Below are 14,789 nucleotides of genomic sequence, written 5' to 3'. Positions count from 1 at the left end.
TGGTTTCAATAAGCAAAATCAAGATTTGAATAGCCACTAATTCAGTTTGGGTCTGAGATGGGAGGCGTTTGAAGTGGATTTTCCAGGAATGTGGGAGCAACGACGAGCCTGTGGGGCCTCACAGCAAAACCGGTGAGCAGCGTGTTCGATTAAAAGTGTCTAAAAGGCAACAAGAGAGGGAAAGGAGTGAAATTCCAGCAGTGGGAGCGGAGATAAAAGCCTGTTTATTCCCACAGCAGCAAACCTCTCCTGTGTTGTGTGTTCGTGTCACACACGTGGAGGAACATTTCTTATGAGCAGAAGAAACAATGAAAAGAAGGAAACGAGGGAGGAGGAGGAGCGCAGGGAGGGGTTGTTAGCAGTGATGGAGAGAACAGAGGAGAAGGTGGATGGATGGAGGGAGGGAGGGAGGGAGGGAGGGAGGGAGGAAGGAGAGAGGAGGAGGAACGGGGGGCTTGACGATAAGAGAAAAATTCAGACCGGTCAAAGTTTCCTTTTTGCCAATCGTGCTCCTGATAAAGACAGCGCCTGCTCCGGAGCTGATAGAGGGGCTATCTCTCTCCCTTACTCTACATCCCCCCCTCCATCCCCCCCCATCCCTCCGCCTCACTCAGCCGGCAGTTAGTTTGTGAGGAGGAGAGGAAAAGAAGGGCCGTATCAGTGCAGCATCATGGTGCTACCATCAACCAGCCACCGCGCAGCAATTAATATCGCTCCAATTACTGTTAAAGGGACAAGGCTGGGACAGGACGATAATGAACACATCCTCTCTTCCCCGGCAGAGGAATTAAACACACACACACACACACACACGTGCGTACATACATAAAACGTGCACAACTTGAAAAGGAAATAATGCCAGATAGTGCAGTAATCTTCCTGCATTGTTTAACTCATTGTAGACAACAGACAGAGAGAAATAAATAACCAAAACGCAGCTCGATAAGAGTGGAAATAAATAATAAAATTATTTACTTCTTATCTCCTCTCAGCCGCACGTAGCGTTTTCTGCCCGCCGCGACTTCGACGCGTCACTTTCACGTCTCCCTGCGACACAACGGGCCCCAGAAAGAGAAGGAGAGGAGAGGGACGCAGAGACGGTCCACTCGAGAAGATGCGAGGAGCTGAAAGCGTCGAGCGTCAGATGGAGGAGAACGGACCACAGAACGGCGTTCCTGCACCTGATCCGTCTCACAGGATCGGTTTCAGAATGAAACGTCGCAGAGTTCCCGGTCCTCTATGGTCACGGTTAAGCGCAAAGACGCTAATGTTCACTGTGAGTTTAGAGCAGATAGTTTTCCAGCAGGTAAAAATATAGAGCCTGGAGAGAGAGGAACGGGAATGCAAGGGAAGGACACACGAAAAAAGCAGGACATAGGGAAGGAAAATATAAAGCGTACAAGGAAGGAAATGACGCAAATATGAAAGGAAGGACAGGATGGCTCAACTCAAAGCGGGAAGGAAGGGTATGATCAAGGAAAAATAAATGACAGAAACATGAAGCACACGAGGGAAAAAAGGGAAAGACACGAGGAAGAAAACGAAGCAGGATACAGAAGAAAAGGAAGAACACGGTATGAATTCAGGTTGGACTCAAGGAGGCAAGGAAAGGAAGGAAGGATGGATGAGGAAGTAGAGAAGGAAGAAAGGAAAGAAAAAGAATGGGACAGGACACAACGATGACTAAAGTATAAAGAAACAGGACAAAAAAAGGAGGGACAGGAGGAAAAGGACAAGGAAGGAATAAAGAAAGCAATGAAGGAAAGACAGAAGTAAAGCCTACAAGAAGGAAGGACAACATTTAGATTATGAGACATGGAAGTCTGGAAATACAAAAACTTTCTATACCCTTGTCCTCTTTTTCCGAATATACGTAGGTTGCCATAGAATATCCATTTCTAGACTGTTTCAAAACCCAGACAGAACCTGCAGATGTTTACGGAACAGCAACTGTTCACCGGAGAAGCATTTTCATGCAGTGCTGTGCATTAATTATCAGCATTGTATCAATGTGTGTAATATAACAACTGCCTAGGTGCTGTATTTGGTAGACTATTACATTACAAGAGACACACATTACCGCTCTGCATGACTAGAATATACTGTATTTAACCAGCTGGATGGACTTTAGCCACGCGCAATGACAGATTATCGAGGCTGAAAAACGACAATTGATATAAAGTAGTGAGAAAATAATCAGAGTAATCTTAAACAACAACACTTGAATTGCATGTTTTCTTACCGCTGTGCAGAAATAGTTTTATTTGAGCTCAAATTCCTCCTGAGACATTTCTGCACTAGTGCTACTAGATCCTTTCTGGCCACACAAACACCCTGATTGTTAGAAATCAGGTCGCTAATGGTTTCAAATCCTGCAACCGATAGCAGCTCACAGTGGATAGGGAAAGAAGGACTAGAAAAAGAAACATTTTAAAGTGTTATAATGCTTCTTTAAACCATATAAAGACCAACTAATTAAATGAAAAAGATTATACACAAGTGGAAAGGTTTAAGACGGCTGCAAATCTTCGCCGGCGTAGACGCCCCAGCAAATTCAACTCAAGGTCTGATCAACCAGTGCTCAGAAGCTCAGAAGGAAGAAGCTCCATCTCAGACTGTAGACGTCTCAGTTAGCATGTAAATTATTAGTTCATGAGAGGAAAATTAGAAAAACTGGCTTGATTTGTTTGGAGAGATTTATGAAGAAAGCTTCTTGTCTCTAAACATACGGCAGCATGACTCAGGTTTGGATCTGCATCTGAAGCGTCAGAATCATCACAGCATCCAGACATTAGGTATAAATGCATAACCAGCAGCATGCGCGTGTGTGTTTGCTTTCTCATATGTACTACAAAATGAAAGAAAAAGGAGGTTGGGTCAATGCAAATATGCTTATTTTGGGTTGCAGCATTGTGTGTTCATCAGATCTGACAGCGTGGGGGACGAAACCGGCTGGTTCCAGCAAAGAGCGCTCTGCACCGTCGACCTGAAGCTCAAAGTCCACGGTTTGTATGCAGGATGTGTGGGATCTGCAGAGATGTTAGTAATCTTTTTTTCCTAATTGAAACATTGTAACAACGTCATTTGGGCAGAGAAGAGCATAATAAAGATGTTTCACCATAACCGGAGAAAAGGAAGCACAACTGGGCTCAGCTGCCAAGCACGGTAACGGAGGGTTAATGATCTGGGACCGTGGCATCTCGCTGTCACAGAGTTCATCATGGCCTCGTCTGTACAGCCGACTATCCTGACAGCTGAAGCTCGGTGCGAACTGGGTCACCAACAGGACAACGAAGCCCAAACACAGCAGGAAAAAACCCGCCGGGAAATAACTGAATCAAGGAGTCCACTGGTCTAGTCAAAGTCCAGACCTCAACCTGATTTAAATACTGTGGTGGTGACCTTATGGGAAATGTCCAGAAACGAATCTCAGTGAGGTGAAGCTGCGCTGAAAAAGAAGACGAGGCAAAAACACCTCCACAACTATCTGATAGGCTGATGAAATGAGACAGAACGGCTGCTGAGACATATAAAAACTGGCTGCTTTTATAAAAACAATTTGCTTTTAAAACATGCTAAAGTTTTTAAAGATTTAGATTCCACTGTTTCAAGTTCTGCGATCCTCATGTAACTTGCTCTAAAGCTACTTAGTGGATTAACGACATTGAAACGCCGCCCGTAACCGTGGTTTTAACGATGCCTATGGTTCTCACCTGGACCTCGCCACTGTAACACTTCCTCCTCTTCCTCCCCTTCTTCTTCCTCCTCCTCCTCCCCTCCACTGCGTGTGGGAGCCTGCTCCTCTCCTTCTCCATCTTCATCGTCTGGTCCTCCCCCAGAGTCCCGCGTCCTTGACTCTGCAAACAGAGAAAGCTTCAGTAAAAATGAGCGCCCAGCTGAAACTCGGCACACGGATCGAGCCCCGCCGTGTGTGTGTGTGTGTGTGTGTGCGTGTGTGTGTGTGTGTGTGGGGGGGGGGGGGGGGGGGGTATTCTTCCTTTCTGCTGATCAAAGGCAGCAGTGAACTGAGTCTCTGAAACACAACACCTCACCATGCACATGTGCACAGCCTTTGATTTTTTATTGCAACGCCGGAGAATCAAAGAGTCAGACGTTACATCTTCACCTGCTCTCTCTCCACTCGTTTCTCCCTCTCCCTCCATTCTCTCCTCATCCCCCTTCCTCTCTTGTTCTTTTTGCAACATACTCTCCTCTAATCTTTCCATCTGGTTCCCTTCCTCCCGTCCCGCTGTCACCTTCAGGAGAGACTGAGGCGGCCTGTGTCGCTCTAATCAGCTCTGATATCCCCGGCATTGATCAAGCTGATTACCCAGCCTCCTGCTGCCTGATCAAAGACATCACTGGCTGCACCTGGCTGGACCCGCTTTATTCAGAATATCAGTGTGTGTGTGTGTTTGCATGAGATATATTAACCCTGAACTTTGCCTTAGCAGCGGATATCAGTGAGTCCATCAGACCTCTGGGTCCCTCCCTATTAGCACAAGTCATGATTCGTTAGATTAGGTTGATAGTTGCATCATTGCATATCACAGTATCGGACCCGGGAATCTGCCTTACAACATCATCAGGCCAAGGGTCAGCTGACTGCATGAAACTGGGTCATACACGTCAGTATTAGCCTCGTTAATAACGATAACAGCGGAAAATTTACTGTTTTAAGGGAGAAAAAAAAGACCAACATTAAATTCTGAATCCTTCCGTCTTTTCACAGATTTCAGCGTGTCCCGCTATCGTCTCCTCGTCTTCTTTTACATTTTCAAATTGTATTAACAGTTGTTTATGATTAGAGAGTCAAGGTAGCAATTGCCTGTACTTCCCCATTGATTATACTTTGTTGTTCTAATAAATATAATGCTAAAAATACTTTGTCCCTGTTAAAGCACTTTGCATTGTCATTGTACTGAAATTACCAAATAAGTTTGCCTTATGCTCTAGAAATCTGATATGAGTTTACCTGATGATGATAAGTTAAGAAAAAGGTTTTTTAATCAGTGTTTAGAGGTTATCGTAAATGAATCATGCAGTTGTAAAGCAACAACTGGCCAGATGCAGGTTGGTAAAAAAAGTTAAATATTTCTTTAAACCTTTCCTGCTTATGGATTTGTTGTAAAATTTAACCATTAGGTAGTAATAAGCATCAGTTAAGATTATTTGTCAGTTGAGACAAAAGATTTAGTCTTATGAAGGGAGCAAATGTTTTTAATATTTTTAGTGCTTCACTGGTAACATAAGAAAAAGTAATGAGGTGGTAAACCATCATTATTTACAAAACCTCAGCTCAAGAAGGTTTCAACTTAGTATTGACACTTCTTCCTAACTAATTATAACTAATTAATATTTGATGTTTGTCAAATTCACATTTTTTTCCCTAAATTTACTACTACTAATGTATTTAATTAAATACTAACTAATAAATTCTAATTTGCTATTTAATTTACTAACCATTCTAAATATGAAAATAATCACATAAACGATTAAAAATTTATTAAAACACAGGGAGAAATTTTACCTGAGCGGTGACATCATCGAGAACAATCTTTTCCAATTACTGAACTACTGGCCAATTTGCAAGCGTACTTTCAACCATATGCAAAGTACGTAGTTGCTAAAAACATACAAACATACTTGGATGTTGAAAAATGTCCTTAGGTTAATCCTACATTAATTTAGCTTAGTTTAGCTCTTGCTAAACTATCCTATACTTTAATATAGCCTTTCATAGCTTAGCATACTACAGCATACATTCAGCAGGTTTACCTTAGAGTAGTTTAGTCTGTTTTACGTAAATTAGGTAAACCTAGTTTAGCCTAATTTATACAAACATAGCTTGTGCTACTTTAAGTCAGAGAGACCCAAGCTTAAGTTAGCTTAAGTCACTCAGTTTAGCCTACCTTAGCATTTTTTTTTATCCTTAGTTACCCAAATTAGGACAATTTAGTCAATCCTAACTTAGCCTACATTCCTCCACTTTAAGTTATCTTAGTGAAACTTACTTTATTTTTTACTTATATTAATCTAACTTAGCATAGCTTTTCGTTCACCTTAGCTAAGGTTAGCCTACTTTACCTAACTTAGGCAATGTTAGTTTGAGTTACTTTAGGTTAGCTTAGCATATTTTAGCTGTTTTAACTTCTTCATCTTTCTTAAACATATTGAGCTAAAGTTATTAAATCCTGTACGAATAAAGAAAGACATCTTTATTTGTCATTGCAGTTGTAGATTCCAATGTAATGTGTCATCTGCATGCAACCCATCACCCCTAGCAAGCAGTGGGCAGCTGCTCATGCTAGGGGACCCATAGTAGCAGTCTGCAGGGTTTGAATTGGGTACTGGTCTCTACCATGCTTATGTTTATCTGCACATGTTTAGCTTTGTGTTTGTTTGTTACATTCAAGGTATTGAACAGTGTTTTACATCATTCTGTAAACTGACTGATGCCTGTCTTTAATTAGTGGAACATTTAAATCTCATCAGATGCTAAGGACTATTTGGACACTTTTTTAGCTTCTCAGGAATAGTTGTCGGTGCAGCAACATGAACTTTTATGTCTTTGATTTGTGTCTGTGTATTATATGGGAATTTGGAGACAGACAGTGTCTCACCATGGTTACATAATGACAATAAAGATTCTTGACTGTTAGCCTTATTGTTTATATATTGAATTGATTCAGTTCAGCATAGCCTAAACTCTGCAAACAGTAAATTTATGTGATGATACTTTTTTCTGTGTTTTGTATTTGGTGACACTAAATCTAACCTTCCTGAAGGATGATGATGTGCTTCACGCCTTTCCCACCTGTTTTTTCTTAACACCTGATTTTCAAATCTTCTTAATTTGCATGGAGTACTCTCTAGTGTCTGTCCATTTTCCTCAGAATATTAACCAAATTTCTGAAGATAAGAGAAAACCAGCCAAAGTTTAATGAAAAGTCTAAAAGACCGCCGGAAAGCCTGAAGAACTGTCACTTAAGACCACTTTCAAATATTACAGGAAAAGTCTGGCTTCATGAAGGAAAAACAAAAAAATTGGGGGTAAAACTGCGTGGGATGCTTTATGCTGCAACACATTTAATAAAGCGATTGAAATAATCTAGTTATTGTGTTTTATATGTGCTCAGTGATCTCCAGTGTGCTTTGACTCCAAACAATGCTCAGTTTTCAGGAGCAAACTTCACAGGAGAACATGTGGGTTGGAGGGTTAACGTGTTTTTAGCAGACTGGCTAAAGTAAATGATGTTGAATGAAAGTATTGTCCTTACTACATAAATCTAAATGTGTCCCTTATCTGATCGTCCAGAACTCCAGACTGTAAATTCCTCCTTTCGCCCCTTCCCCAAATCCCGCCCGCCCGATATGCCGACCCCGCCACGATAACAGCTTAACCGTGTGCACAAAGGCCATGTTTACCCTTGCGTCCCCCCGCTCTGATAAACAGCAATAGCGCCCAATCGATACGGACCATAAACGCCCCGGCGGGGCCACGTGGTGCCTTCACGCTCCATCTTTATTAACGAAAGAGTTGAGAGTCGGGCTGGATCTCCATCGTCAAATAAATCAAAAAATACACAGAAGCAGATGCAGACATCCAGTTTCACGTCACGTCCACTTCCCAACCGTTTCAAATCCTCACACAAGATATACTGTACACACACACACACACACACACACACACACACACACACACACACACACACAGCTCCCCCCTGCCTAAACAGTGCCATTATTTTCAGCTATAAATCACATTGAATGGCACATTGATTTTATCCTGCAGGGGCTGCAGCACGAGGGGAGCTGCAGACACAGTTATTGCGTTTAATATTATCAATATTATCTCCCATATCATCTGAGACAGGGAGGCAGGTATCAGGAGGAGTCGACAGACACTTTTCTGCCAACTCCCTCCCCCCCCCCTCACCTCCTCTCCCCTCAGCAAGGCAGTTTCCATCAATCTGATAAGCTGAACTTCCCCTGTCACACCTGCAGGGCAAAGTCACCCAGCATTCTCTTGCCTCCCAACTCCGACAGCCCTCCAAGTTTATCCTTTGTGTGCTTGAATGTTTCCTTTCTGCTACATGCTAAATGGTTCAATCCTACGCGTCCCCCCCCGCTGACCTTGGTTCATGTTTTATGAAGCTCTATGCAGCACGGCTTATTTACTGAATCACACAGAACCCCGTATAAACAGCATCCCTGTTGTTTTTTCTTTTGTTACATTTTGTGCTTTTGTTCTGACTTATTTCGGTTATTTTTGCTGCTATTGCTTCTGGTGTCTCCAGTGCAAAGAAGCTTAAGCAGCTGAGACGCGTTATTGCTTTTATGTGGCTGTCAGGAGTCGAGCTGTATCGTTTTTAACGATCTGAAGCTGAAACAGCAGAGAACGGTGGATACCAAAGTAGAGCCTGCGACAATGGTTGAGTCTAGATTGAATAGAATGAATGATAACTTGTCAGTTCTTTTAGTTAAACATTTTGACAATAGTTACCACTTTTTACATGTGTTTGGTAATAATATTATTTTAAGGGTTATATGCTTGATTGCTTTATTTGCTGGTGGACAGTTACATCAAGCCTTTCTGCAAAGACATGGTTTCCGTTTGAGGGAAATATTCAATTGTTATATTTTTATTAAATGGAACAACGTGAGAGCCTATTAAGGATAAACAGCTTTGAACCAAGAATGGATCTTTCAGGAAGCCCTCATATAAAAGAGCTACAAGTGCTGCAACCCAGCTTGACAAAAAAAAAAACCTGCAGTTGCTTGTTGATTCCTATAATTTCAACACAATGCTCTAATGGAGAGATTGTGACTAAACTTTTCACAATGACAAAAACTAAAGATCTGCAGGATCCCTTAAAGGGTAACTCACCTCTAATCAGCCTTTTTTGCTCATCCACTGTTAACATGGTTGTTGTATAATGTAATGTTTTTTTCTGTTCATGCACAGCACTTTGAATCATCTCGTTACTGTAAAGTGCAAATATAAATAAACTTGCCTTGCCTGAATATTTGTTAAAATCCTGCTTTCGTGTCCCAGTGTGGCGCCCTCCTAAGGTTGAACGGGTGTCTTGCATTTAAATTTGATTCAGTATTGCTATTGGTTCAAAAGTTTTTATGATGTAATTTGGAGAAACTGAAACTTTGGTAGCTTTGCCGCTGTGGGGTATAAAAGCAGCTCCGTGTTGTGCCTCCATAGCGAGTTGGAGTTTCAATAGTGAGTTTTGCAGTCCTATCGATTTCTAGGTTACCGATTTATTAGCTTAGCATTCAGTTTATTTTGCATTTAATTAGCTACTACTAGTAGCCCAGAACCACCAACCCCACCCCCAACACACGTTTCCTTGTTCACACAGAGTCCGTAAATAGAAAAAATAGAAAAAAAATTGAGGGGAAAAGCAGATTTTTCTCTTTGGAAAGTTTTAAAGTCAATGCACCAGTGCCACAAACAGCAAAAGGTCCCACAGCATAATGCTATCACTACCATACATGACAGATGGACCAGTGCAGTTAGGGTGTAAAGCCTTCTTTCAAATCATCCAAACATACTTTTTCTTCCCATTGCAGCCAAATGACTTAATCTTTTTATCATCTGTCCATGAAACCTTTCCACAGCAGCCATTTAGTTTGTGTCTGTAGGCAGCTGCAGATTTAATCTGAGCACAAAGTTGTCAGTTTAGGAGCAGGGGCTTTTTTTCTTGGTCGGCACCCTCTCAGTCCGTGACGATGTGCAATGGACAGTGGCACTGGTTTTCTAGCAGTATCCCCTCTATGACAAGCTGAAATCTTGGTGTGTTTTGAGTTGCCCCAGACCATCTTAACCATTTTCAGGTAACAATCTAAACTTGGGACACACTTGGGTGTGTCAATAGGCCAACAGCTCCAAACAATGTGGTTTTGGAGTGGATAAAGCAGACTAATATTAAGCTTATTGCCTTCTCAGAGCTCTAACTTAATCGCACTTAAAACAATTGGACTAAAAACTGGTTCCATACCAGAAAGAACAACCAGTTTAAATAAAATCTAAAAATTCATGCAAGAACAGGAGTCAATTATCCAACCACAAGGATGCCAGAATCTTACAATGGCTACAAAAGAAGTGGTTGAGGTGCAAACTGCCAATGGACGTTTACCAAATATCATTGAAGTCGTCCGTATCTGTCTGAACATTTAAATATAATTTTGATCCAGGTGTGAAATAGAGAAAATCCACAGTAAATTCAAACCTCTCCATCAACTTCATGTCTTTATAAATCAATTATGCCGTTTGTTGCACCATTGTTCCAGCCGGTGAAAAGAACGGCTTAAGTATCTCATTAAAATACCAAAATTAAACTGAAATACGTAAATATGAGTGGCTGGAAACTTCTTCTGACTGGGACTGTAGATGGTTGCTGCTCTTGGTGTGACCTTTTTAGGTTTCAGCATTAGACTGTAACAGATATGGACGGTTCAGCAGTCGGGTGAGGTTTCAGGTTGGAGAATTGATACCTTTTAACAAATAAAAACGCATAATAAATTAAAAACCACAAAGCAGAAAACCAGACGGGCGGAAAAAGTTTAGTTGTAAAGCACCTTTCAGGGACAAAACTATCATAGTGCCGTAAAGACAACTAATAAAATAACTATTACAATTCAGTTTAGATAGTAACTGAGATAATTGTGGCACTTCCTGCCAGCTCTAGGACATAGAGACTGCCCATCACAGGTTTATTTCTAAAGCAAACAGCGCTCCTTTTGTTAAACCAACACACCGAGCTGTTAAATTACACAGGCAGATACAAAGCAGCGAATCCTGACTGTGAAGAAATGACTGTTGCTGCTAATCCGGTGTACAGTCTTGAGCTGTTCATCACGATAAAAACCTGAGATTGCCGCCTCTGCCGTTTGTTCCTTTATGCTTCACACACACTTTTCCTATCACCGCCGATCAGATTCTGATGAAAAACACACCAAAAACAGAAGAAGAGGGAAGAAAAAAAAAAAAAATCCCGCTGATTGGCTCGATCGTGGGCACGACAATTAGAGGTCAGCAGGAGGTGACGAGCTGACTTATCGGGCCAGAAGTGGATTTTCATCACGTTTCCTGTGATGTTTAAGAATGATTGAGCAGGAAGGGGAAAAAAAAAAAAAAGGAACTTTAGTTGTTTCTGCAGGTCGCTGCAACTGAAGAGCGATTCTGAGAACAGAGGCTGAGAAACACCACAACAGAGAGAGAGAGAGAGAGAGAGGGAGAGAGAGAGAGAGAGAGAGAGGTGCACAACAGATGCTCCTTAATAAGCGCCGCTTTGGATGAACGTTAATAAACCGGCTGAGGAGGGAGGGAGGGGCGGCGAGCTCAGGGCCTCTTACTGGTAGAATGTGTTTTTCTTGCTAAAGTTATCAGGCTGGTTATCACTGTGTGTTTTTGTGTGTATATGTGTGTATATGTGTGTGTGTGTTGTCCAGATGGCGGATAACAGGCCCTGCCTTTATTAGCCAGCGCTGGCCTGATAACGACCTGGTATTGATCCCAGGTTGAAAGAGCAGGTTCGTCAAACATGGCTGATTTACAGAGAGCTGATAATGGCAGCGCTGGGCAACCGAGGAACCCCGGAGAGGAGAAAGAGGAGTAAATCAACACTGTGATGATGAAGGAGGCGTGTGTGTGTGAGTGTGTGTGTGTGTGTGAGGCCTAAACACATGCACAAACGGAGAAAAATGGACGCCAAGTCGGTTTGCTATCGATAAACTGGCTCACATGTGCAGCATGCCTGAGTTCTCTCATCTTCTTCTTCTTCTTCTCCTCCTCATACAATCTGCACATAACCCACCGCTAACCTCAAACGCACACACGTCTACACACACGGCAGGCTAATCTCTAATCTGGTCTCGATTAGCACCTGACAGAATTTCCATGGGTTTATCAAAACCAAGCCAACCAGCAGACGCTTATCAGCCTCAGCCCCAAAATTTCACAAGAGCAGGAATTTTTTTTTTTTTTTTTTTAGATTAAAAAGAGAGAAAGAAAAAAAAAAGAGACACAGCCGGGGAAATCTTGAATAAGTCAAAAGAATATGAGAGAAAACTCTGCTATCACGCGGCGGGAGATGGTGGCAGTGGAGGGGGGGGGGGGGGGCTCCGGGATAAGAGGGCGGACTAACCGGAGGCCGAGGAAATGTGTTCTTCTCCTCCTTGTTTTTCGAACTGATAAAAGAGTGACACGTGTGGAAGCTACAAGCTCGTGAAGATGTGGCAGCCATTTTTCCTGCATCTTTGCAGGATGTTAAAAGTCTACCGACAGAAAGCAGGTCAACTTCAGCTGACGGAAGATTAAACTTGGGAAAACTACTAATTACTGACAGTTAATGAGATGTCAGCAGGATTTCACCTGAGGAGCAGCTTCTGCTTGTTGGAATCAGCATACAGAGAGCATAACGTTGATTTTGTAAACAGGAAGCATTCCCAAATAGATATTTGTTTCAACTTTTCGCAGCATGAACGCATGAATCTGGTCCTATCTTTAACAGAATCTTGTCACGCCGCTACTTTCCAGTTTCCTCCATGAATGAGCTGAGAGACTGAGAACTGCAATACTTGCTGGACATATCCCTGAATTTACCTGTTAAAGGTCCAGCTCTGTATTTACTCACTGCCAACAATCAAGCATTAAAATGTAGGTTTTAGGAATAATGTTGTTGAATAATTAATAAATAATTGTTCAAGAAGCACTGGGGTTCGTTGAGATGCAGCTCTGAAAACCTAAGACCTGATGTCTTACTCTACAAAAAGAAGAAGCTTTCTGCTTCTACAGCTCCAAGTAGGTCTTAAATCAGCTTGGTCCAAATTCATCGGCCGCCTCCTTCAAAGGACTCAGACTACGTATGATGATGGATAGATGGATGGATGGATGGATGGATGGATGGATGGATGGATGGATGGATGGATGGATGATAGGTGGGTGGATGAAATTGTTCTCAAATTCGCATTGCATGTTGTCATTTCAACTTATAACTTTTTGTTCTCTGTCATTTTTCTCTTCATAGAAGGTACACCTGGTCTGGCGTTCTGTTAGCTGTGACATCATCCAGGGGAGACAGATCATCTACTATTACCATCTAACATAGAAAGTACTCCTGGGTCAATGTGAGCTTCTGTGCTTTCTGTGTCTCTGCTCTGTCTTCTCTAAGCCCCAGTGGGTGGAGGCACATGAGCGTTCACACAGAGCCTGGTTCTGGTTCTGCTGGAGGTTCTCCTCTCTGTTAAAGGGGAGTTTTCCTCTCCACTGTCGCTTCATGCATGCTCAGTATGAGGGATTGCTGCAAAGCCATCAACAATGCAGACGACTGTCCACTGTGGCTCTACGCTCTTTCAGGAGGAGTGAATGCTGCTTGGAGAGACTTGATGCAACCTGCTGGGTTTCCTTAGAGAGGAAACTTTCTCACCAACCTGGAGGATCTGATGAAGTCTGACTTTGTAAAGAGCCTTGAGATGACATGTATCATGAATTGGTGCTATATGAATAAAATTGAATTGAATTGATAGATGTATGGATAACAGATGGATGGATGGATTTCATCGTCATCTCACCTTCATTGTAGAGCGGTGGGTACGACGGGGGGCTGCAGCTGTCGCCTTCTGCAGAATCCTCTGGATCAGAGGCTCCGCCCTCCTCCCCTGATAGGCTCGGCGTGTCAGCTGTGGTTTCCTCTCCGCCGTCCAGATCCCCGAGGGAACCTGACGTCCAAAAAAAAAAGAGATAACAGTTAATCTTTTATTTTTTTTTAAAACTGTAACAAATAAACTCAGTTCGTGTAAATGTTCATTTACAAACTGCAAAAGGTTTAATCTGCTAAATGGGACGACGCCATCTCATTCATATGATGTGTATAGTTACATGTTTAAAGTAAAACAGGTGATCATCTGCAACCTTAACTTTGAAGTGCACATATAAAATTTTATTGCTAGAAAAAAATCTGTTATTCTTAAAGCAGATTAGTTTATCAAAAAATTAAACCGCATTCGGAGTTGTGCCCCAAAACTGGATATGTATTCTCTTGTATTACCAACAGTTTCTGTAACAGTAGCTTCTTGAAATCTCTCACCCTATTCAGAGAATGAGTTTTATTCACGAAAAATATCTTTTTAAAGGTGAATATGTGGAGTTTCTGCAGCTTATTAGCAGCAGAAAAGAAAGAAGTGAGCGATTTGGTTACAACGATCATCTATGACGGTTTGGAGTGAGAGCTCCCTGGGATTAAAGAATTTATTAACAGAATTTATTCCTCCTCGCTGAGCAGAAACCGGTGGAAACACTTGTTTCAGGACAGCAAACAGGCTTAAATCAGAGGCGACCGGACTTTCGTTCAGTTCTTTCAGGCGTTTCAACACCTATCCAGGAGTGTTTGTCAATTCTGGAGGCTCGCACTTGAGCGAAAGTCCGGTTGCATCTGATTTTCAGCCTGTTTGCTGTTGCGATGACTTGGATAACTGAGAATTTGCACTGGCACTTGTTTCAGGGTCAGGAAACTACTGTGATCTTATACTTCAGGGACAGGACCAAGCAGAACCCGATGGAAAGGCTGGGACAAAAAGCCTGAGAAGGGAGTTAACAGCCAGACCACTGAGATGACTGTGGCTGTCGTTTATAAGCAAACTGTTAGTTATCAATTAAAAGTTATCGGATGAGAAAATTGTTTTTGTCAAAAGAAGTCATTCGTGATCTTAGATTAATACACATAGATTGAATTTATGCGACACATCAACTTTAAATACCAGGGTAGGGTGTCGGTTTG

General features: G+C 42.1%; 1 protein-coding gene across 1 annotated transcript in view; it reads right to left on the bottom strand.

Annotated features, from left to right (window-relative positions):
• zfpm1 (zinc finger protein, FOG family member 1) overlaps positions 1-14,789 on the bottom strand; it is a 127,543-nt gene that overhangs the window by 50,311 nt on the left and 62,443 nt on the right. Inside the window, exons 2-3 of the mRNA XM_036125818.1 lie at positions 13,585-13,731; positions 3,714-3,857 (exon numbers count right to left, since the gene is read on the bottom strand). Of these exons, the coding sequence (XP_035981711.1) occupies positions 3,714-3,857; positions 13,585-13,731 (291 nt within the window). The remainder of the gene's footprint in view (positions 1-3,713; positions 3,858-13,584; positions 13,732-14,789) is intronic.

This window comes from Fundulus heteroclitus, chromosome 2 (genome assembly GCF_011125445.2).
Source record: "Fundulus heteroclitus isolate FHET01 chromosome 2, MU-UCD_Fhet_4.1, whole genome shotgun sequence".
In the NCBI taxonomy this organism is placed as follows: Eukaryota; Metazoa; Chordata; class Actinopteri; order Cyprinodontiformes; family Fundulidae; genus Fundulus; species Fundulus heteroclitus.
Note: the sequence above shows the minus strand (reverse complement) of the source record. Positions and strands in the feature narration are given on the sequence as shown.